General features: G+C 53.5%; 1 protein-coding gene across 2 annotated transcripts; it reads right to left on the minus strand.

Annotated features, from left to right (window-relative positions):
* Window positions 1–447: 447 nt before the first annotated feature.
* GRK6 (G protein-coupled receptor kinase 6) lies at window positions 448–15,736 on the minus strand. Of its 2 annotated transcripts, XM_049647754.1 has the most exons (17): window positions 15,534–15,736; window positions 11,732–11,827; window positions 10,634–10,746; window positions 10,437–10,514; window positions 9,992–10,092; window positions 9,562–9,654; window positions 9,393–9,456; window positions 9,113–9,253; window positions 8,651–8,841; window positions 7,900–7,937; window positions 7,713–7,802; window positions 6,336–6,544; window positions 6,107–6,244; window positions 2,132–2,269; window positions 1,915–2,049; window positions 1,721–1,722; window positions 448–1,242 (listed from the first exon to the last, which is right to left on the minus strand). In XM_049647754.1, exons 1-17 carry the CDS (start codon window positions 15,583–15,585, stop codon window positions 1,134–1,136), a joined length of 1,788 nt encoding a protein of 595 aa, XP_049503711.1. In that variant the 5' UTR covers window positions 15,586–15,736; the 3' UTR covers window positions 448–1,133. The 2 variants fall into 2 exon arrangements, with proteins under 2 accessions (XP_049503711.1, XP_049503710.1); XM_049647753.1 differs by lacking the exon at window positions 1,721–1,722 and having other exon boundaries at window positions 15,534–15,735.
* Window positions 15,737–21,552: the final 5,816 nt, after the last annotated feature.

Consider the following 21,552-nt stretch of genomic DNA (forward strand, 5'->3'; position numbering starts at 1 on the left):
CCCCCACCAGGCCCACCTCTGATCCCTTCCCACTTCCAGCAGGGCAAGGGAAGCAGGAAGACCCCTGGAACACCAGGAGCAAGAAAGAGGCAGGCAGGGCAGCTGGCCAGGTTTGTGCTCGACTGTATTCACTCAGAGACACGTGGCAGCTTACATTGGACAAAATGAGTAATAAAAATTGGCTTTAAATACGGAAAAACCAGGGCCCTATAATCCCATGCTATCCTAACACTGGGACCAGGATGGCCATCACAATCTGGGAAGGACCAGAACTGGGGCCTGGGGTGCAGGTACACACCGCAGCCTACCCACTTCACACACACGCACACACTTGCACTCACACACACACCCCACAGGCACACACAGGGAGGGAGGGATTATTGCTGGGCACATGTGTCTATTGTTAAGAGGGGAAGTCTGGAATGTTTCAGAGTTGACTAAGGACAACCTCCCCCACTTCCCATGGCCTGGGCTGGGGCATTTCTGCAAGAGGTGTCTTCAGGACAGGGCCCAGCATGAGGGACAAGGTGCCCTGGGAGCTGGAAGGCAGAGGCAGACCCATCTGGGATAGCCTGGGCAGTGGACTGATGGGTCCCAGGGTCAGCCCAGTCTCTGGTCACACTTTGGCACAGGGCTAGGGGTTACAGAGGCCCCAGTCCAGCTTTGACAAGTGCTGATGAGGGACAGCATCGGACCCCAGAGGTGATAGCCCTGAGCCCGGGGCAGCAGAGGCAGGGATGAGTTTCACTCAGAGGTCAGCGGTGGCGAGCACAGTGCTGGGGGCTCAGGGGCCTTGCCTGACCCAGCCTCGGCCTGTCCGAGCTGGGCCCAAGGAGCCTTGAGTTTGGCAGTGGCCCTTCTGCCAGCTCCAGGGTAGGTCTTAAGAACGCTCCGGTTGCTATATACATTCGTACAAATACATAAATACAGAAAGCCCCGAGCTCCACGGACAAGAGCTGAAGGGACGCACCTTTGTCCCAGGGACAGCCCAGGCTTTGCCAAACTCAGCCAGACCAGGGGCTGAGGGGCAGAGGACACTGGGGACAGCTCCGGCTGTGTTCCCCAGGCCACAACTTGAGTGGACAATGGGGAAGACCACTGTGCAAAACTGTAAACAGCGCTCGGAGTAGCTGCTACCGCCAACCACCGGTAGGGGCCTCAGGCTGGGGGCTAGAGGCGGGTTGGGAGCTCGAGGCGGGTGGGGAGCTCTTCCTCACTGTCGCTGCAGTTCCCACAGCAATCCTGGAGGGATGGGGAAGACACGGAGGGAGAGAGGCAGAGCGAGTGCCATTAGCCACCAGTGCCATCACCCAGGCCGGCCCTGCCAGGAACTGCCTGGAGTCATGCTCTGGGGTGGGGGAATCCCCATGAGGGGCCTGGAACAGCAGCTCAGGCCAGACATGTGTGGACATCAGTGCAGAGGCTGCTCACAGCAGGCTGAAGTAAGAGGGTCCAGGTGGATCTCAGGCTCTGCCAGAGCAAGACCCTGTCCAGACCCTCTCCCCTGGAGCTGGTGGAAGCAGGGCATGGGGAGACAGATGGCTAAGCAAGGCTAGCAGCTTGAAGGTGCCAGGGTGCAGGGAATGAAGTAGTGGGGGGTGGGGGGGGAGCGGGCACCAGACTTCTTTCGCCCACATCTCGCCTCTGCCATGGAAGGGCTGCCCGTGGCTCCCCGAGGCTGGGCAGCAAGGCCAACCCACGGGGAGCCCACACTGCTCACCTCTGGAAAGAGAAAAGAGGCCGTGAGCCCAGCCAGGTATAGGGGACAGGCGGGAATAAGGCCAGAGACCCTGGGCACCCCTGGTATGGCTGGAGGATGCCCACTCCCAGCACATGCGGGCACCGGCTCTGCCTCTCACCCACCGTCCCCTGGAGTCAAGCTGGGGGCCAAGATAGGACACTTCTGGGAGTTACCTGGCGGCTGAAGAGTCTCTGCAGCAGTCCTTTCTTGGGGGGTGCAGGTGGCTGGCCCTTCCAGTCCAGGTCTGGGGGAACTGAGCCATCTAGCCCAAAGACATTCAGCTCCTGGAAGCACTCGGTCTCCACCATCTGCCAAAGAACAGGGAGCTGTGAGAGCTGCCTCCAGGGCTGCTCCTCGGGGCCTCATCCTATCAGCTAGGCAGGCCCTTACCTCATTCTGCCAGGGGATGGGCACACTGCCCGTGGCAAACTTCTGGTAGAAGTCTTGGTCAGTGGGCTCCAGCTCCACACCCTTAACTGTGGAGAACTGTTCGATGTCCAGAACATCCTTGCAGTAAATGGCCTGGGGCTGGTGGGGACAGAAGTAGCAGTCAGGAACTGCTACACATGTACGCATACATGCACACCCGCCCACCTACATGCATATGGGCAGCTCAGCCCTGAAAATCACTCCAGCCCTGGCCTGGTTATGCCTGGACCCTTGCAGCCCTCTCTGGTTTGGAGTCAGAAACTAGATACTCCATGCCCTTCCGAAGTATGGCAGTCCCTTCTCTTTGAGGCCATTTCCCTCTATAAACTAGGAATCATTACTCCTCACTGCTTTCAACTGATAAGGCTGTGTAAAAGCCATGCCTTTTCCAGTTGATGGTAGCTAACCTGCTGCAGCCAACCAGACCCCACAGTGCCTTGGGGAATCAGCGACAGGTACCGCCCCACCTGTACACGGCTGTCTGGGGGTACACCTGGTGGCGTGTGTGCAGGCAGAATCTTAGCTGGTCCTTTCAGCTGAGCGTCCCCATGCAGGACCTGGAGCTATCGATAGGCCCTCTGTCCCACGATGTCCAATGGCCTGCTCCATCCCCTCAAGCTTCATGGCCAACCAGAGGATTAGAACAGTCTTCCCAACTCCCCACTCCCCTGGGGCTCCTGCTGGGAGCTCACCTCACTCCAGAAGGCCACTGTCTTTTTCATCTTTATATTATTTTCTAAGTCCTATTATTAAGAATGTCAATTAAGGGGCGCCTGGGTGGCTCAGTTGGTTGAGTGTCAGACTTCGGCTCAGGTCATGATCTCACGGTTCGTGGGCTCGAGCCCTGTGTCGGGCTCTGTGCTGACGGCTCAGAGCCTGGAGCCTGCTTCGGATTCTGTGTCTCCCTCTCTCTGTCCCTCCCCTGCTCATGCTCTGTCTCTGTCTCTCTCTCAAAAATAAACATTCAAAAAAAAAATTTTTTTTTAAAAGAATGTCAATTGAAACAACATAATGTGGGGCACCTGGGCAGCTCAGTTGGTTAAGCATCTGACTTCAGCTCAGGTCATGGTCTCACCGTTGGTGAGCTCGAGCCCCACCTCAAACTCTGTGCTGATAGTGCGGAGCCTATGTGGGATTCTCTCTTCCCCCCCCTCTCTCTGCCCCTCACTCACTCACACCCTCTCTCTCTCAAAAATAAATAAATAAAAACAAACAAAACAAACAAAAAACCCAACAACATCATAATGTAAAATGGTGCAGCTGCTTTAGAAAACAATCTGGCAGTTCCCCAAAAGGTTAAATGTAATGTTATCATATTAGCCAGCGATTCCACTCCTAAGTATATATCAAAGAGAAATGAAAACAAACGTCCTCACCAAAACCTGCATGTGAATGTTCATAGCAAAATTATTCATAATAGCCTAAAGTGGAAATAACCCTAATGCCCATCAACTGATGAATAAACAAGATATGGCCTACTCATAGAATGGAATGTTATTCAGTGGTAAAAAAGGAACAAAACTACTGATATAGGCTACATCACCTGTATGAACCTTGAAAATATGCTAAGTGAAAGAAGTCAGTCACCAAGGACCACATATCATATAACACCATTTGCATGAAATTTCCACAACAGGTAAATACGTAGAGACAGAAAATAGATTAGTGGTTGCCATGGCCACAGGGAGAGGAAAATGGGGAATGACTGCTAGTAGGCATGGGGTTTTTGTTGGGTGGGGGCGGGGGAGGGGGGAAGGGGTGATGAAAATGTTCTAAAATGGATTATGGTGATGGCTGCCCAACTCTCAATATGCTAACAGCCATTTCATTATATACTTTAAATGAACGAATTACAAGATATGTGAATCAAATCTCAATAAAGCTATTAGAAATGATATCATCATCAAACTTGCTCCTCATCTGTTGTTTCTAAAGAGCTGAATTCCAGGGCAATGATTTTCTAACTCTGAATAAAAGACCCAGGTGTGGTGGGATGACTTCCAGGTTAAATGAGATGATGTGCACCAGAAGCGGGAAGCAGGAGCAAACTCGAGTGGCGGGGCCAGACCTGAGGCAGGCTGCTGTCAGTTAAATCACTCACAGCAAGGCCCACACCCCAGGGTCTGTGAGGCCCACAAAACACAATCCTTCACAAGCCGCATCCCCCTAGTTGGACTCTGGCTTCTACTCACCCCCTCTAGGCCCACCCCCACACCTCACATGTCTGTTCAACATTCCCCAAAGGCCCCCCTGTCACACTTAGAATAAGACTGCATAGGAGCACCTGGGTGGTTCAGTCGGTTAAGCGTCCGACTTTGGCCCAGGTTATGATCTCATGGTTCATGAGTTCAAGCTCTGGGTCAGGCTCTGTGCCAACAGCTTAGAGCCTGGAGCCTGTTTCGGATTCTGTGTCTCCCTCTCTCTCTGACCCTCCCCAGCTCATGCTCACACTCTGTCTCTGTCAAAAATCAATAAACTTAATAAAAAAAAAGACTGCACGCCTCTCCCAGCCCATGCTCACTCCAGCCACACTGGCCTCATCACTGTTCTCTCTCTTGAGGCTGCTCCTTCTCCCTGAAATACTCATACTTCAAAACTTGGCACGGCTCTCTCCTTCACATATTTCAGGCTTCTGCTTAACCATCAGCACCTCAGAGACCACCCTGTCTAAAAATACTCCCACTCGTAATCATTCCTTATTGTCTTCTTAGCCTGATTTATTTTTTTTCTGTTGCACTTCACACTACCTGATATTCCTTTTCATTTACTGCTTTATTTTGACATGCTCCCCACTACAACATGAAGGCAGAACTGGGTCCTGTTGACCTCATGATCTCTGAGGTCTGGCACATATGGGCATTCCAAATTCAGAAATTTGGAATAAACGATCACCAGTGTGGCTGACAGTCATCAATCCGGCCTTCCCAATCACCTTCCTGACTCCCCAGTGTTCCTGGTGAACTGTCAGTCAGAAGACCCAGTCCTCTTACATAAGGGAGGAGGGCAAGTACATAACCTAATCTTGGCCAATCACAACCTTCCCTGTGACTTTATACAGAGAAGTCTGAATTCAGCAGGAAGAGGATCAACAGGTTGAAGCACAGCCAAGAGATGAAGTCTTGGCAACACTGCATGAAACCCTGATGTTGGCCCTACTCTGGGGCTCTCTAGCCAAATGAACCAATAAGCTCCTTGTTGGACATAATTAAGTTTCAGATGGATTTCTGCCCCTTGGAATATGATGATTCAAGGATGTTTCTGCCCATAGAATGCCTGACCCACTGAGATGCTCAGTAAATGGGTAGGACTCTACAAGGGAGAGGTCAGCACTACCAGGTATAGTGGGCAGCCAATATTCAGCCAGTCCAATAGCCCTTACCCCCGCTGGCAATGGCGTCTTGGTTTTCCTTTGGGAAACTAACCTCCCTGGCTGGCAGTGGTTCAGGTGGGCAAGTGATCCAACCGTGATCACTGGCGGGCCTCTGAGCAATCTGTGGCAATAAGCACTAGCCTTAGGGTTACTTTTTTTCCCCCTTTCAGGACTTCTTTTGAAGTAATTGGGCAAGAGGTATACATTCTGTCTACCAGGCTGGCTGAGCTAGTAGGATGTGGACCTGAACTGCTGGTCCACGACTGCTGCACCCTAGCAAGAGTAGTCGGAGAATAAAGACTGCACACTGGCCTGTACAGTGGAGAGGGAAAGGAAGACAGAATTCCTACAGTGTTGTTGCAGCCCCAGATCCAGGTATGCCAAAAGCTCTGTCTATCCTGGGGCTTTTTATTTGTGTGAGTTCAATGAATTGTTTTGTTGGCCAACCCATCTGAGTTGCACTTTCTGACACTTGCGCTGAAGGTGGCCTGACCACTGCTCTAAGAACCCCGGGCCTGAGTCCCCACCCAGGCTTGGCCCTACCCTCAGGAGTGGACAGCACTCACATCAGGTTTGAAGGGTGGCTCCAGCATGCCAGCTCCCAGCCGCTTAAAGTTCAGCTTTTTGAAGAGGGGGTGTTCCTTTACTTCGCGGGCACCACCTCCACGACACCCTAGGCGCCCAGCAGGGTCCTTGCACAGGAGCTGTGGCAGGGTAGGGGCAGTCAGAGGGACCTGGGAGAGGTGCCTGGTGCCCCCAGCCCCAGCCCATCAGCCTCCTGCTGGCTTGCCATACCTGGGAGCAGAGCGAGCGGGCCTGAGGGGAAAAGCGCTCTGAGTATTCTTCAGGCACCTCCTTCACCAACCGTTCCACCTCCTCTCGCTTGATTTTCTTTTTCCTCTGCTGGAAGGGTGACTGGCCGGCAATCATCTCGTATAGGAGGCAGCCTAGTGCCCACCAGTCTGGGCTGAATGTGTACCGTTCATTCTTTACCACCTCCGGAGCTGGGTAGGGTGGAACAGAAGTTAGGGCTGGGCAGGAGGCAGGAACCAAGCCCTGGGGCCCTGGGAATGCCCAGCACAGTGGGGCATTAGCTCAAGTATCTGCTCTCCAGGCAGGCACTACCAGCAGCCTGGTGGGGACCTCAGCAAGTAGGACAGCACATGCCCCATCAAAGAGAGCACTGTGGCCCCGTAGGAGGCCAGGTCTTCTGATTTTTCAAGAGAAGTCAGAAATCCATATTTTTAATGGGAAGCTGTCTGGCGTATCAAATGTTGGCAACCAATTCAAATTGTTTTATTCTTTACCATGTTTATTTATTTTGAAAGAAGGAGACAGAGCATGAGCACGGGAGGGATAGAGAGAGAGGGAGAGAATCCCAAGCAGGCTCCACACTGGCAGCACAGAGCCTGATATGGGGCTTGAACCCACGAACTGTGAGATCATGACCAAGAGTCAGATGCTTAACTGACTGAGCCACCCAGGCAGCCCTCAAATTGTTTTAAAAACAATTTGATTTAAGTACAAATGTAGGCCACATTAGGCCTGTGTGGTTACCAGTTTGCAAACTCTGGATTTAATACCAGAGAGAAGAAACAAGAAAGAAACTCCTCTACTGCATACCTACTGCCTGCCAGGGTGGGCACATGGGATTTTTGCCTCTCCTACCACTTTTTATCTAAAGGCAACTCTGGGAGCCAGTATGATTGCTTTATGGTTGGGCAAAGTGAGCATAGGAGCAGCAGTATGTGGTCCAAGGACACACAACAAGAGGTGGGGCCTGTAATTGGGGCTCTATCTGCTGTGTCACATGATCTCCAAAGGGAATACTAGGGCCACATCTTGGCCCATACCACAGATGGGCATTCCCTCCCTGAATCTGGGTAGATCAGGGGAAGGGAAGACTTCTCAACCTTCTCATCTTTCTCTGGTAGCCACCTGCAGGCCTAGCCAATAGTAGGAGCTCAGTAAGTATTTGGTGAATGAATGAATGATGCAGATTTGCAGGTGTGTGGGTTCCTGGCTGAGTCCTGGTCTCTTAATTTCTAAGATAGGGATATCAGTTCTTTCTATTCCCTGAGACACAGAAGACTTCCACAGAAGTGGTGGGACCCAGCCCAGGACAGCAAGAGGACCCAGGAGGCAGGGGGGCCAGGGTGGAGGAAGACTCACCCATGTAGCCCACAGTGCCCACACGACCCTTGATGGTCTGGCCTTCTGGCACGTGCACAGCTAGCCCCAGGTCGGAGATGCGGATGTGACCTGAATGTGGGTGGACAAGTTGGGGGGGCCCATTGAACAGGTGGGCCAGACCCTGCCCCACTCCACTGCACTCCACCTCTGTGCACCCCCTACCCACCATGGTCATCCAACAGGATGTTCTCTGGCTTCAGGTCCCTGTGGGGAGAGAAGGGCAGGGTCAGATGTTGTTCAGTTTGCCAAGGAGCCAAACGGCACGCCACCCCCTCCTAGCTCACTTGTCTCCTGGGATGGAATGTGCAGCAAGGTGCTGGAGCCATTTATTGCCAGGGTGAGAGATAGCCCTGCCCTCACTCATAGCAGCTCTGACTTGAGGGGGCAGCTGAAGGATCTACCCAGCCAGGATTCCTTCCTGGGAATCCCCAGGCAAGTGGAGAGCAGCTCCCATCCGGGGGAATAGCACCAGTAGCCTTACTCACCACTAGTGTTAACAGGGTCCCACCCTCACCCCACTTTGGTGGCTGACTCTACCTTTCCCGTCAAATGGGGCTACTCATCTGTCCCCCTCATGGGGCTGTTGTGAGGTTCAAATGAAATCACTGCCGGTAACAATAGGCAGAGCTCCCCACTGCCAAGCCCTGCATGCCAGGCTCTGTGCACTTTACTGCAGGGAGCTGACTGGCGCAGGGTTATACAGAGACGGGTGAGGACACCAGCATTCACATGAGTGAGCCAGACCCAGAGGCTCTCAAGTCTGCCCAGCATGGGCAAGCGTGGAGCCCCAAGCCCAGGCTCAGTAGGGCTCAAACCGGCTCACGCCCGCAACAACAGGCCCAGCACACCAACATCCTTCTGCGGCCTCCACCCATGCCCAGCTGCAGCCCCTGGCGGGGAGGGCTGAAGCCCAGGACCTGTACACGATGCGCTCCCGGTGCAGGTCCTCCAGGCCGCAGCAGATCTCCGCGGCATAGAAGACAGCCCGCTCCTCGGGGAAGCCAGCCTGGCCCATGTGGTAGATGTGGAACTTGAGGTCGCCTCCGTTCATCAGTGTCAGCACCAGGCACAGCGCGTCCTTGGTCTCATAGGCATAGGCCAAGCTCACCTGTGGCCGAGGGGACCCGAGCCCTCAAGCAGGGGCCATGGGCCACCCAGTGGCAGGGCTGGCACCAGCCGCCCAAAAAATCCTTCTCAGTGGCACTCCTTGGGGCCCAGCCTGCTCCCCAGGCCTCGTGTCAACACCCCAAACCGACCCTTCCCAGGCATCTCTGAGGGTGGGGACAGGGCAGCACAGAAAGGGACCTAGCCTGGTAAGTGAGAAGGGCAGGGCAAGTGCATGGCCAGGGGGAAGGGAAGGGTCTCCTGTCTGTACTTACTACAAACCTACTGTTCACTTTCTCCAGGATCTGCTTCTCATTGAGTGCCATGGCCTCCCCTTTCCGCTTCTTGATACGCTTCTTTTCCAGCTTCTTGCAAGCGTACATCTTGCCTGTTGCCCGCACCTGGCAGGCACACACCTGTAGCCAAGGTAGATGGGCAAATAGGGACCAGCTGTGTCCTTCCTGGGGCTATAGGAGCTCAAGGAGGGGGGGCTGGTCCAGGGCCTACCATACCCCTCCTCCCCACTCCATCAGGGGCTCTGGCCTGGCCACTTACCTCACCAAAGCCGCCTTTGCCCAGGACTCGATACTGCCTGAAGGTGTTTTTGGTCACTGGTTGCCTGTAGGCAAGGGATTTCGGAGCAAACACTGGCTGAGCAGGGGCCCAAGGCCCGTAAGAGCCCTAGCAACTTGGCCTACCGTGGGCCAGCCTTCAGGGAGCTCACCTTTCCAGCCACTTCCACTGTAGGAAACGGTTGAAGTAGATGCTGTCGAGGTAGTCGGCAAAAGGGGCCATGCTCAGGTACTCATGGGTCAGCCTGTTGAGAGGGCCCAACCCACCAGTCAGCCCCCGACACCCTAGGTTCTCAGCTGGATGGGACGGGACCCCCTGTTATATGCATTCTCAGCCTAAAGGGCTGCCTCATTGGCCAACCCTCTTACTAACCCAACTAAGCAGGAGACATTCATCTGTGCCAAAGCTGAAGATTCTATAGAGAGGGAAGGCAACCTGCCCAAGCTCACACAGCAAGCGCAGGGCCAGGGTGAGAGGCTGAGCTCCCTCACCAGCTACTGAGCTGTTCACAGCCTTCCAGGGCCCACGGAAGCCCCCTCCTCAGGACACAATTCCAGGCCAATGGGCAGGGAGAGGCTTACCGGGTGAGCTCCTGGAAGAGGTCTTTGCAGGGCCCCTGCTCCAACCGCTGGGAGCAATTAGTCACCAGCTGCCGGGGGACCTCAGGGATAAGGTCAGGACCCTGGAGATAGGCAATAAACAGGTCAGTGCAGGGGGCTCCCTTTGCCAGGTGCCTACACCCAGGGCAGAGATGGCCAACATTCTGGACCTGCGCTAGGAGCAGCTGTAGGCTAGTGGTGTGCCAGCCGGCCCAGCTGCTGAACTCAGTTCCACTGCTACCCTTGAGGCGGGGTGAAGCAGAGCCACTGGCAGGCTGCCTGGCCCACCCTCCTGGGCTCCATGCCCGTGGTCTGCCTGGTGAACCGGGAGACACTCCAGGGCACTCTCTGCCCAGGCTGTGGTCATTCCTCTCCTCATCACTGAGCTCTGCCCGCTGCCGTCATCTCTCCATCCTTGCTCACTCACCGTGTGGCTCAGAAAATTCTGCATTAGCCGCCGCCCACAAGCCTTCCGCTTCTCATCAGGGGTCACTTCATACTCAGCCTGCAGGGTGGGAGGCAGAGAAGCTTGGGGCCTGGGCAGAACAACAGGTGTGGGGAAATGGGACACACTTGACCTAGGGACCTCTGCCCACCCTCGGGGCTGGGCTGGGCTGCACTCACCACTCCATCCAAGAAGGCTATGCAGCGGGTCAGCTCAGGCCTCGTGGCGCAGAACTCTCGAAACAGCAGGCGCCCAATGGGCTGCCGCTCGCACAGGCTGTGGTAGTCACGCTCTGCAAGCAGGGGTAGGAGCTACTGGGTTCCCAGACCTGGAGCCTGCCAGCAGGGCACTCCTATCCATACTGCCAAGCCCTGGCCCCAACAGTAGCTTCTAGCCCTGCAGTATGGAAGCCACTATCTCCTTTAGAACCGTCACCCCAACACTGAGGTGGGCACAACTATTATTTCCAACACAGTTTGGGACTCTGAGGCCCAGAGAAACTAAGCAATTAACTCAAGGTCACACAGCTTGATGTATGGCTCCAAAGCTGGGCCCTCACCTCCCACTGCTATCTCCTGGTTCACACCACCTACATACATCACAGTGCTGGGCTTGGGTGTGGTTGTGAGGTTCCGGCCTGGCCCAGGCTAGGCCCAAACCTGTTGCTTGCCTGGCGAAAGTGCAAGAGGAAGCTGTGGCTTCCGGCAAGCTCGAGGCTAAGCCTCCTTCCCAGGCAGTGGAAGCAGCTATGGTATACTCCTTGCCCACGTGCAGGCTGTCAGAGGGGCCTAGGCAACCTTGGGGGTTGTGCAGACCTGGGGCCTCAGCCAAGATAAGCAGGAACTGGCGTCCTGGCCCCTCTTCTGGTCAAGGTTTTGATGCCCCCCCACCTGCCACTCACCCTGCTCGGGGCAGGGTTATGCTAAGCACAGGCTTGGGGCTCCTCATGCAATCAATCTGTGGGCTGACTCCAGCCTCCACTGTACCCTCTGTCCCTCAAACCCCAGGCATGACTCTCCTTTCCTCTGCTTCTCTCAGACTGCCCCAAATCTGACCCTGCCCTACTCCCCCACCCTCCCACCTACCCCAAACACCCCTTGCTGTCCTGTTTGTACTATGTTCTCCACCCATCTCAGGCCCAGGAACCGAAACTGGGTTGGGTGTTGCAGCTTCAGTCTTCCTGCTCCCCAGACGCCCCCCCAACCCTGCCCCTCTGCCTTGGGGTGAGGTCTCAGGGGAGGCTCCCCCAGAACACCCAGGCCTCCACCAGGCCTCACCGAGGCTGAGCCGCAGCTCTTCACACTGGCTGATGTGGGGGAACTGCAGCATCTGTCGCCATTTCTTGCTTTTGCCCTTGCGATTCCCACCACCACCTGTGAGAACAAACAGGTGCTGGATCTCAAGTCCCGCTGCCACCATGCTTCCCCTGGCCGCTCAGTGCAGCCCAGAGACCTGGCCTTCTGGGCTCAGCCCAGGCACAGCACACTCTAGGAGGCACCTCAGGCCTTCATTCCACATATTTCAGCATGCCCTCACTGGGCTCTAGGACACACACCGTCCCCTGGGCCCCTCTGCTAGGGGTTCCTGAGCTCCTGGGCTGGAAGATCCAACAGGGGTGATAAGGACAGGTCACCGGGTGACGGTGGGTTTCCAGGAAACCTTAGCTGCTTTCTGGCAGGTAGGAGTTTCCCAGGTGAAGAAAGCAGAGGACATGACAGCAGTGGGAACTATGTAAGTCAAGGCACAGAAGGGAGAGATTCTAGGACATGTGGGACATGCCTCAGAGATGTCAGGAGCAGAGGGCAGCCTGGGTCACCAGGAAGGCTTCAGGCCCCTATACCCGGCCCTGAATCAGAGCTATCAGAGACTCAAACAAGGTGGTGGCTATAGGGCTGGCACTCAGGATTCCAGTACACAAGGGGTTCTGTGGCCCTGATACCTGCCTCATTTTACCTAGTTGACACCCTATCTGTAGCTGCTAAGACCAGGGTAGCAGCTCAAATGCCTACAGAGCCAGATAGGTAGGTAAAATGTGGGCCAGATGGGAGACAACAGGGAATGGTGGGGAGTGTGGTGAACTGGACTGGGCATGTCCCTTCCTCCAGGCAGGAATATGGACTCAGCGTGGCCAGCTCTTCTCACCTTTTAGCTGAGACTCCGGACATTATGTGAAATACTGGTTCCTATTTTTTGTAAAAACACATTGCAGCTAAATAAATTAAACATGTTAGAGAGCTAGCCAGATGTGGCCCATGGGCCACGAGGTTGAAAATAGAAGGGCCTGAGTCTTGGAGCCCCACAGACATAGGTTTGAATCTCCAATTCGCACTTTACGCCTGTCACTTGCCCTCTATGAGCCTCAACTTCTCCATACTTACTTCAGATCCAAAGCTACCTCCGGAGGTGTTGTCAGACTGGGAGGGTCTGTGTCCAGTACCCAGTAGGGCTGTGGCAAGAGGTGGCCCTCAGCTCCAACAACTCATGGCAACCTCAGGCAGCCACTTTTTCCCTGCCTGGCCTCAGTTTCCCCTCTGCTTTACCCAGCCTTGTTTTCATATGCCCTGGCTGAAGGCAAGTGGCACAAGGGAAGGGGCTGCTCAAGGGAAGGGGCAGAGTTGGGTCCCTCAATGGGTTCTGTGACCTAAGCAGTCGGGAGGAGGAAATGTTGCAGGGCACCCATTGGGAAACCTGCTAGCAGCTCTCCTGCGGCCTGCACCCAGCATACTCCACAGCCATTGCTCCATTCTGAATGAGCAACAGACCCCCACCCCCAACCCGGGGCAAGGCCTTGCCAGAAGGGGAACTCCTCCCCCACCCCCACAGGTCCTTCACCCAACCCTCTATCCGCTGGCCTCCCCCCACCAGTTACTTCCTCCTCCCCCTCCTCCCAGCCACATCAAGGCAGTAGCAAGAGTCACATGCAAATATCCTGTCCTGGAACTGCCACCAGAGTCAGTGGGGCTCCTCCCCAACCTAGCCTGGCCCCCTCCCTATGCCTCTGGGGGCCTGGGAAAGGATGGAGGACTAAAGAAGGGCTCACACCCCCAATGCTGCCCCACTTCATTCTCATAGCAATTCTGTCAGACTAGGCATAACCTCACGAGGAAACTGAGGCCTTGAAATGAGGAATCAATTTGTCCAAGATTACAAAGCCTGGAGGTGCCAGAGGCAGGATTCAAACCCAGCTCCCTAGGACTACAACCCACACTCCTTTCCCACCCCAAACACACCATGCCAGCCATCTATTAGGTGTCAACTGAATACATACACCAAGGGTTCCCAAACCACTTAGGGCCTCATATCCCTTGGGAAGCTGGAAAAGGCCAGGCCCTAAGCTGTCAGCCAGCTAATGAAGGGATTCCAGTGGAGCCAGTCTATGGGCCAGGGTTTAGGACTCAATGACAACAGGGATTTCTTTAAGTTTGTATGTCCTGTCCCCAACTATTCCACAAAAAGGGTTACTAAAGTTTAGAGAGAAGAGACTTATTTAGAGCATGCAGGTGGGAGGGGCAGAACCAGGTTGGGGTAAGTGTTCTCCAGGGGAGGCATCAGTCCAGGTCTGGCCATACCGCACTATGCCTCACCCATGGCCTGAAGAAGGCCGTCAGGAGGTGCCACACTCTCCAGCCAGGCAAAGCAGTGCTCTCAGCAGGCCCGAGACCTGAACTGGCTACAGCCCTAGAGAGGGAGGCCTGGCCAGGCTCTCCCCACCCCTCCTCCCTAGCTGGCTAGATGACGAGGCAGAACAGAATCGGCAGATGCCCCCAGAGGCTAGGAGGAAGGCCTAGCCCTGAGACTAGATAAGGGACAGGAGATAAAAAAAAAAAAAGGCTCTGGGCACTAAGGACCCAGCCTGCCATGCCTATTTCCAGGCAGCATCTCCCAGGGAGCAACACACACTGGGCAGGCAGGGGGGTACCAGATGCTGTGCCACTTGGGGGCTTGTCTCGGCTTCCTACACACTGTATTGGAGGCATCCTGTGTCTAGGCCTGGGTCAACCACAGTCTCACCGTATGACTTGGGGGCTAATCCCTGGTCTGAACCTCAGTTTCCCACCTGTAAAATGGAGCAGAAAAGTGAAACAGATGACTCTTTCAGCCTGGAAGCCCAGCAAAGAGTGGAAAATGACCATGTCATGACCTCCCTGCTCTAGAGCTCCAAAAAGAAGGGTCTTGTTCACTGCTGGTCCCCAGCACCCAAGACAGGACAGGGCACATAATAGAAGGAGTGTTCTGTGATTGTGTTACTGAAGTGGACAATGACAGGTGAGGGCCAGATTGACCACAAGGCAGTGAGGACCAAGTCTGGTCCTCTGTGTCCCCCATGACCCTCAGAGGCCAGGTGCCTAGTATCACTCGGGATGGGAGTCATGAGAAGCTCAGTACACACTCACCAGACTTGATCCCTCTGCCAGGCCTTGCACTTACAGTCCTGCCAGCCCCACATGCTCTCTTCCTTCAAAGCTCAGCTCCCACTTATTTCTGTGCCCATTTGGCCCTCTACACCGTGGGCTTTCTGAGGGCAAAATTCGTGACCCATTCACCTCTGTACCCAGTGTCCTGAGGCACGAGACAAGTGGCAATCATGTTGGTAGCATATGTGACCAGCCGTTTCCCCAAACCGAGTGAGCTGTGCTACTGCGGTGGCTCCGTTCATTCATTCTTCAAACCTTTATCCTGCACCAACTTTGTGCGGGTCCAGGCTGGGAGCCAGGGTCTGGGCCTGAGGCACGTGGGGTAGGCTACCCTTTCTTGGGGCATCTTCTCACCTATCACCTGGGGGAGGCCTCAGAGAGGCTCTCCAAGGACCCAGGTCCCACCCTTCCCTCTTCCTTCCTCTCTCTTTCCCTCACCCCCCTCCCCCCCCGCCGCGAGGGCGGTGGCCTGACCCCCGCCCCTTCCTGGGCCCCGGCACCCGGGGCAGGTGCAGAGGACGACCGGCCGGAAGGGCTCGCGTATGCGCGGGGTGCGGGGCGCGGAGCGCGCTGCCCTAGGGGATCTGGCGGCTGGGGCGCCAGCCGAGCTCAGAGGCCGCGCGCCCGCGTACCCCGCACCCGGCCGCCCTCTCGGCCGCCTCACCTTCCCGGGCCTTGAGTAGCACCGTGTTCGCTACGATGTTCTCGAGCTCCATGGGCTGCGGCGCCGCCGGGCCCGCCGGGCCGAGCCGCCGGCCGGGATCGCTCGCGGGAGCCGGGGCCGGATGGCGATCGGCGCGGCTCGGCTCGGCTCGCAGTGACCGCGCCGCGGCCTCCCGGGCCTCCCCGGCCGCCGCCGCCCGCCGCGAACACTCCGCCCCCTCCCGGGGGCCACCCGGGCGCCGGCCCGCCCCGCCCCGCCTTCTGTTTACTTTACGAGGCCAATAACCGGGCGGGCGCTCCCCGCGCCGTCTTCCCATTAGACAGCCTCTTCGTCATCCCCCGCCTTCCGCGCCAGGGATTCGCTCAAAGGAGCAGGGAGGCGGGACTTTATACGTCACCTCTTCCTGGTTGGTCCGAGGTTGGGTTCAGCCCCTAGGTTCGAATTTCTGGACCTTCGTAGGGTAGCGAACTGCCAATTAGGGCCGAGCCCTCCGCGGGGACAACAGAGGTGGGTCCTCTTGGTCACGCCCTGAAATCTTGGAGTTTTATTGGATAAAATAAACGTCAATCATCCTCAGCACTGAACCCTGATTGGACCACCAAATAGGGGTGTGGCCCGGGTCCCTCTAGTCTTGACTTTTCTAGGGTTTGTAGGGGATGCATTTGCTATCTTGGGCCTCCTGCGGGCTGACTGTAAGCTGTTTGGGGCCATGTGTCCAGCCATATTTCTTTGGGTTGGCCCATTCTGGAGAGCGCACGTCGGAAGCGGGGAGAAGTCCAAAAAAGACTGGCGTCCTCCCCAGCGGCTCCCCAGCCTCCGGCCCCCGCCCCGCCCCCGCAGCCGGATGTTGTGATTTCTCTCCACCCACACGGCCTCGCCCGCCCTCGGCCTCTGCTGCCTTATAAGGCAGCGCTACCACCCTGAGACGTTTGGATGAACTCACACCCATTATACAGGTGGGGAACAGGAGTGCCAGAAGTCCAGTGGCTGACTCTACGCCAAAGGCCAGGAAGAAAATGAGGCTGATATCCCACTCCTGCTTTACACACCAGAAAACGGAGGCTTGTCCAAACTGAGAGAGTAGTGAGAGTAAGGCAGAGCCGAATTCAGCTAGGCTTCTCTGATCCCTATCCATTCATTCATCCAAAAATACAGAGCACCCGTTTTGTGCTAGGCGTTGAGCCAGGTGCTGGGAAATACAGTGGTATTAGCAAGATAGCCAAGCTCTCTGCTTACGTGCTAGAAGGGGGGTAAAGGTTAATCCTATAAGTAATCAAATAAATAGGATGGTCTCAGAGAGTAATTGACTGTTGAGACGCGGGCACCTGGGTGGCTCAGCCAGTTAAGCGTCCAACTCTTGGTTTCAGTTTAGCTCATGATCTCACGGTTCATGGGTTTGAGCCCCACATCAGGCTTCATGCTGACAGTGCAGAGCCTGTGTGGGAGTCTGCCCTTCCCCTACTTGCTCTTTTTCTCAAAAATAAATAAAACTTAAAAAAAGAAAAAAGACATTAAGACAAAATACGAAAGAGTGAGGGGGAATGGTCTCAGGTTTGACATTTGAGGAGATCCAATAGCCATATGTGACTCGTGGCTACTATATTGGACAGCACAGAGAATATTACCATCATCACAGAAAGTTCTGCCAGATAGCACTTGTCTGGAGGAAGGAGTGGCTTCCATTTGCACAAAGGTTCCATGCTGACAACCTGAATAGGAGAAAAATGGTGCCACCAACTGAGAAGGAATGAAAGATGGTAGTCCAGGTACTTTCTGAACCCCTAAACTTGTCTTTGAAGAGGCAGTTCTGTCACCTCTTGAAATTTATGCCCCAAGTCTCTGCTAGAGAGAAGTGGGGTTTTGTGTGTGTGTATCCAGATATTTGTGAGCAGGAACTTTATGGCTTCCTATTTCTCATCCCATAGACCCACACCCCAGCAGTAGAAAGATAGAAGCCAGGGAAAGAAGATGGTGCCTTTTTTCCCTAGTCCAAAATTGATGGAAGACACCCAGGTGTGCAGGGAGAACTGGGGCAGTTGTGTAGAAATTGCTGAGAAGGGGGAGTGTCCATATGGGAAAGTTTCTTTACAAACTTCTGTAGATTGAGCCCTTACCGTATGCCAGGCTCTACCCTTTCAAATTTTTTTTTTTTAACATTTATTTATTTTTGGGACAGAGAGAGACAGAGCATGAACAGGGGAGGGGCAGAGAGAGAAGAGAGGGAGACACAGAATCGGAAACAGGCTCCAGGCTCTGAGCCATCAGCCCAGAGCCCGACGCGGGGCTCGAACTCACGGACTGCGAGATCGTGACCTGAGCTGAAGTCGGACGCCCAACCGACTGAGCCACCCAGGCGCCCCAACCCTTTCAAATGTATTCCCATTCAGCTATCTCAACAAGCTGGCCAGACAGTATGAGTGCCTCTACCTCCCTAAAGAGGTGTGGCAATTAAGGTTCATAGGGGCTGAGCCCCTGACCAAAGGTCACACTGGGGAGTCGGTGGCCTCGATGAAATTGAAAGTTTCCTGATTCAGGTTCACTGCTGTTTTGTTTTTCCAGTCCCTACTTCTAAGGTCATTATTTCCCTACTTTAAGCTACTGACTTACAGAGTGATCATGGGAAGTATTGTTTTGTTTTGTTTTGTTTTAGAAACTTCCTGGTAACAATATATGAATTATTGCATCAGTTAGGACTTCTGGTTGCAACTCAAAGTGGCTTAGGCAAAATAGGGAAATTTATTGGTTCAAGTAACTTAAGAGAAGAGGTGGTAGTTCTGACTTTGTCTTTGGATCCCAGGTCTGTAATGGTGTCACTCAAAATTTGTCCTTCCCATATTCTGACTCTGTTTTTTTTTTTTTTTTTTAATTTTTTTTCAACGTTTTTTATTTATTTTTGGGACAGAGAGAGACAGAGCATGAACGGGGGAGGGGCAGAGAGAGAGGGAGACACAGAATCGGAAACAGGCTCCAGGCTCCGAGCCATCAGCCCAGAGCCTGACGCGGGGCTCGAACTCACAGACCGCGAGATGGTGACCTGGCTGAAGTCGGACGCTTAACCGACTGCGCCACCCAGGCGCCCCTCTGACTCTGTTTTTAATCTGTGTTGTCTTTATTGTCAGGCAGGTTTTCTCTCTGAGGTGTTAAAGCTGGCTGCCAGCAGCTCCATGCTCACTTCTTACCAATGAGGCAACTTCTATGGAAAGAGAAAGCCTCTGTCTTAAAGATTCCAGCAAAAATCCTGGGGCTGCCTCTTACCAATTTGATTGGGGTCAGGTGTTCCTTTTGAACAAATCACTGAGGACAGAGAGAGGCAGTGTTCTGATTGGCCAGACATGGGTCACATGCCCACTCCCACCTCAGCTGAAGGATGGGGTAAGTTATTAGGAATCAATCCATCTATATTAATTATCAAATGCTGGTAACAAATCACCCTAAAACTTACCGCTTAAAACAACAATTAGGGCACCTGCGTTGCTCCATCCATTAAGTGTCTGACTCTCAGTTTTGGCTCAGGTAATGATCTCATGGTTTGTGGGTTTGAGTCCTGCTTCAGTCTCCATGCTGGTAACATGGATCCTGCTTGGGATTCTCTCTCTCTCTCTCTCTCTCTCTCTCTCTCTCTCTCTCTCTTTTTCTCTCTCTCTCTCTCTTCCCCTCCCCTGCTGGGTCTCTCTGTATCTCTCAAAATAAATTAAAAAAAAAAAAAACTTGGGGCACCTGGGTGGCTCAGTCGGTAGGCGTCCGAGTTCAGCTCAGGTCATGATCTCACCGTTGGTGAGTTCGAGCCCCACATCAGGCTCTGTGCTGACAGCTCAGAGCCTGGAGCTTGCCTCGGATTCTGTGTCTCCCTCTCTCTCTGTCCCTCCCCACCTCTCTCTCTCTCTCTTCTCTCTCAGTAATAAATAAACATTAAAAAAAAAAAAACTTAAACAACTATTGGGGCACCTGGGTGGCTCAGTCAGTTAAGTGTCCAACTCTTGATTTTGGCTCAGGTCATGATCTCACATTTAGTGAGATTGAGCCCCCTGTCGGGCTTTGCACTAACAGCATGGAGCCTGCTTGGGATTCTCTCTCTCCTTCTCTCCCTCTGCTCCTCCCCTGCTAGTGCTCTCTGTCTCTCAAAAATAAATAAATAAACTTTAAAAAAAACCAATCAATTATTATTTCTCACTGTCCGCAAGGTTCGAGAATCAATTATACCTTAAAAAAAAAAATTCAGGAGCAACTTGGCTGTGTAGTTTTAGCTTGAGACCTCCCATGAGGTTGCATGCCAGATGTTGTTTGGGGCTGCAATATCCACTTCCAAAGTGGCCCATTCAAAAAAAAAATTTTTTATGTTTATTCATTTGAGAGAGAGAGACAGACAGAGCATGCGTGGGGGAGGGGCAGAGAGAGAGAGGGAGACACAGAAAGCGAAGCAGTCTCCAGGCTCCTAGCTGTCAGCACAGAGCCCAAGGTGGGGCTCTAACTCACAAACCCTGAGATCATGACCTGAGCCAAAGTCGGACACTTAACTGACTGAGCCACCCAGGCTAAAGTGGCTCATTCAAACTGGTGTTGGTTGTTGGCAGGAGACTACTTTCTCCCCACATGGGCCTCTCTGTAGGGTTGCTTGAGTGTCCTCACAACATGGTAAACTGGCTTCCCCCAGAGTGAGCAACTGCAATCCTTTTTATGACCTGGGCTGAGCAAAACCATCACTTCTGCCATATTCTATTGGACACAAAGAACAGCTCTGACTCTAACTCATGTGGGAAGAAACTATACTAAGGCATGAAATCCAGGAGATGAGCATCAATAGGGAACATCTTGGAGGCTGACTCCCACAGCATCCCTCCATCCTTCCTTCCCTGTTTGTTCTACTTTTCCTATGTGTAGGTTTCCTTCTCAGGCAGTGTCTCACCAAGCAGTACAAAATCAACATCTCCCGGCTTGCATTCCTGGTGACATGAGTGGGAAGAAAGTATCTTTTTTCCCAAAGTTCTGGCAAAAGTCCCAAGGCTGACTCTGGCCAAATTTGTGTATATGCTTATCCCTGAACCAATGGCTATGGTCTAGAGATACCATGCTCTGATTGGCCAGACCTAGGCCACACCCCCATGCCTAGAACTGAAGGTAGAACTGGAAGCACTAGAGACTCACCCAGAGGATGAAGGAGGAGTGGTTCCCAAAGGAAAAAGCAGGGTGTCACCACTGAATCAAGGTAAATGGTTTGGGGGCAGGAGAAATAATAATGCCATCCCATCTCCCACACTTTTGCTCCAACTGCACATTTTAGCACCTCTTGGTTTAGCATTTTTCTCATAGGATCATCTACTTTCTTGGCCCACTTTCTGTAGTAGGTAGAATTCTAAGATGGCCCCCAGGACCCATGGTGTATGCATACCTTCTCCTAGTTATTCAGTCCACCACTAATCTGGATGTTCTATAGAAGAATTCTGCAAATGTAGGTAAGGTACCAAATAAATAGACCTTAAAATGAGATTATCATTGGTGGGCCTGACCTAATCAGGTAAGTCCTTAAATGGAATGGGATTCTTCCTGGCAAAAGAGATTCAAAGTGTGAGAGAGAGTCAACATGGGGGAGAGTCTCTGTTGCTGGCTTGGAAGATGGAAGGGACCACATGGCAAGAAATGCAAGCAGCTTCTAGGAGCTAAGTCTGGCCCCTGGCTGACAGCCTACAAAGAAACTGGGACTTCAGTCCTACAAATCAAGGAACTGAATTCTGCCAATGGCCTGAATGAGCTTGGAAATGGATTTTCCTCCAGACCTTTCAGAGAACTCAGCCTTGATCACAGTTGTGTGATACCCTGAATAGAAAACCCAGTCACACAGTGCTGGAATTTTGAGCTACAGATTTGCAAATAAATGGTTATTTTTTAAAAGTTGTTATTTATTTTGAGAGAGAGAGAGTGGGGGGAGGAGGGTAGACAGTGAGGGAAAGAGAGAGAATTCCAAGCAGGCTCTGCACCATCAGCACAGAGCCTGACACACGGCTTGAACTCACGAACCGTAAGA

Source organism: Panthera uncia, assembly GCF_023721935.1.
Source record: "Panthera uncia isolate 11264 chromosome A1 unlocalized genomic scaffold, Puncia_PCG_1.0 HiC_scaffold_17, whole genome shotgun sequence".
NCBI classification, from domain to species: domain Eukaryota; kingdom Metazoa; phylum Chordata; class Mammalia; order Carnivora; family Felidae; genus Panthera; species Panthera uncia.

Bases quoted from the DNA above. Each gene is read 5' to 3' on its own strand.
- GRK6 (XM_049647754.1), bottom strand. From the start codon at position 15,585: ATGGAGCTCGAGAACATCGTAGCGAACACGGTGCTACTCAAGGCCCGG. The intron at 9,457-9,561 runs GTGAGCTCCCTG...CCTTGCCTACAG, and splicing joins CAGTGGAAGTGGCTGGAAAG to GCAACCAGTGACCAAAAACA. The intron at 7,803-7,899 runs GTGGGTAGGGGG...ACCCACATTCAG, and splicing joins CATCCTGTTGGATGACCATG to GTCACATCCGCATCTCCGAC.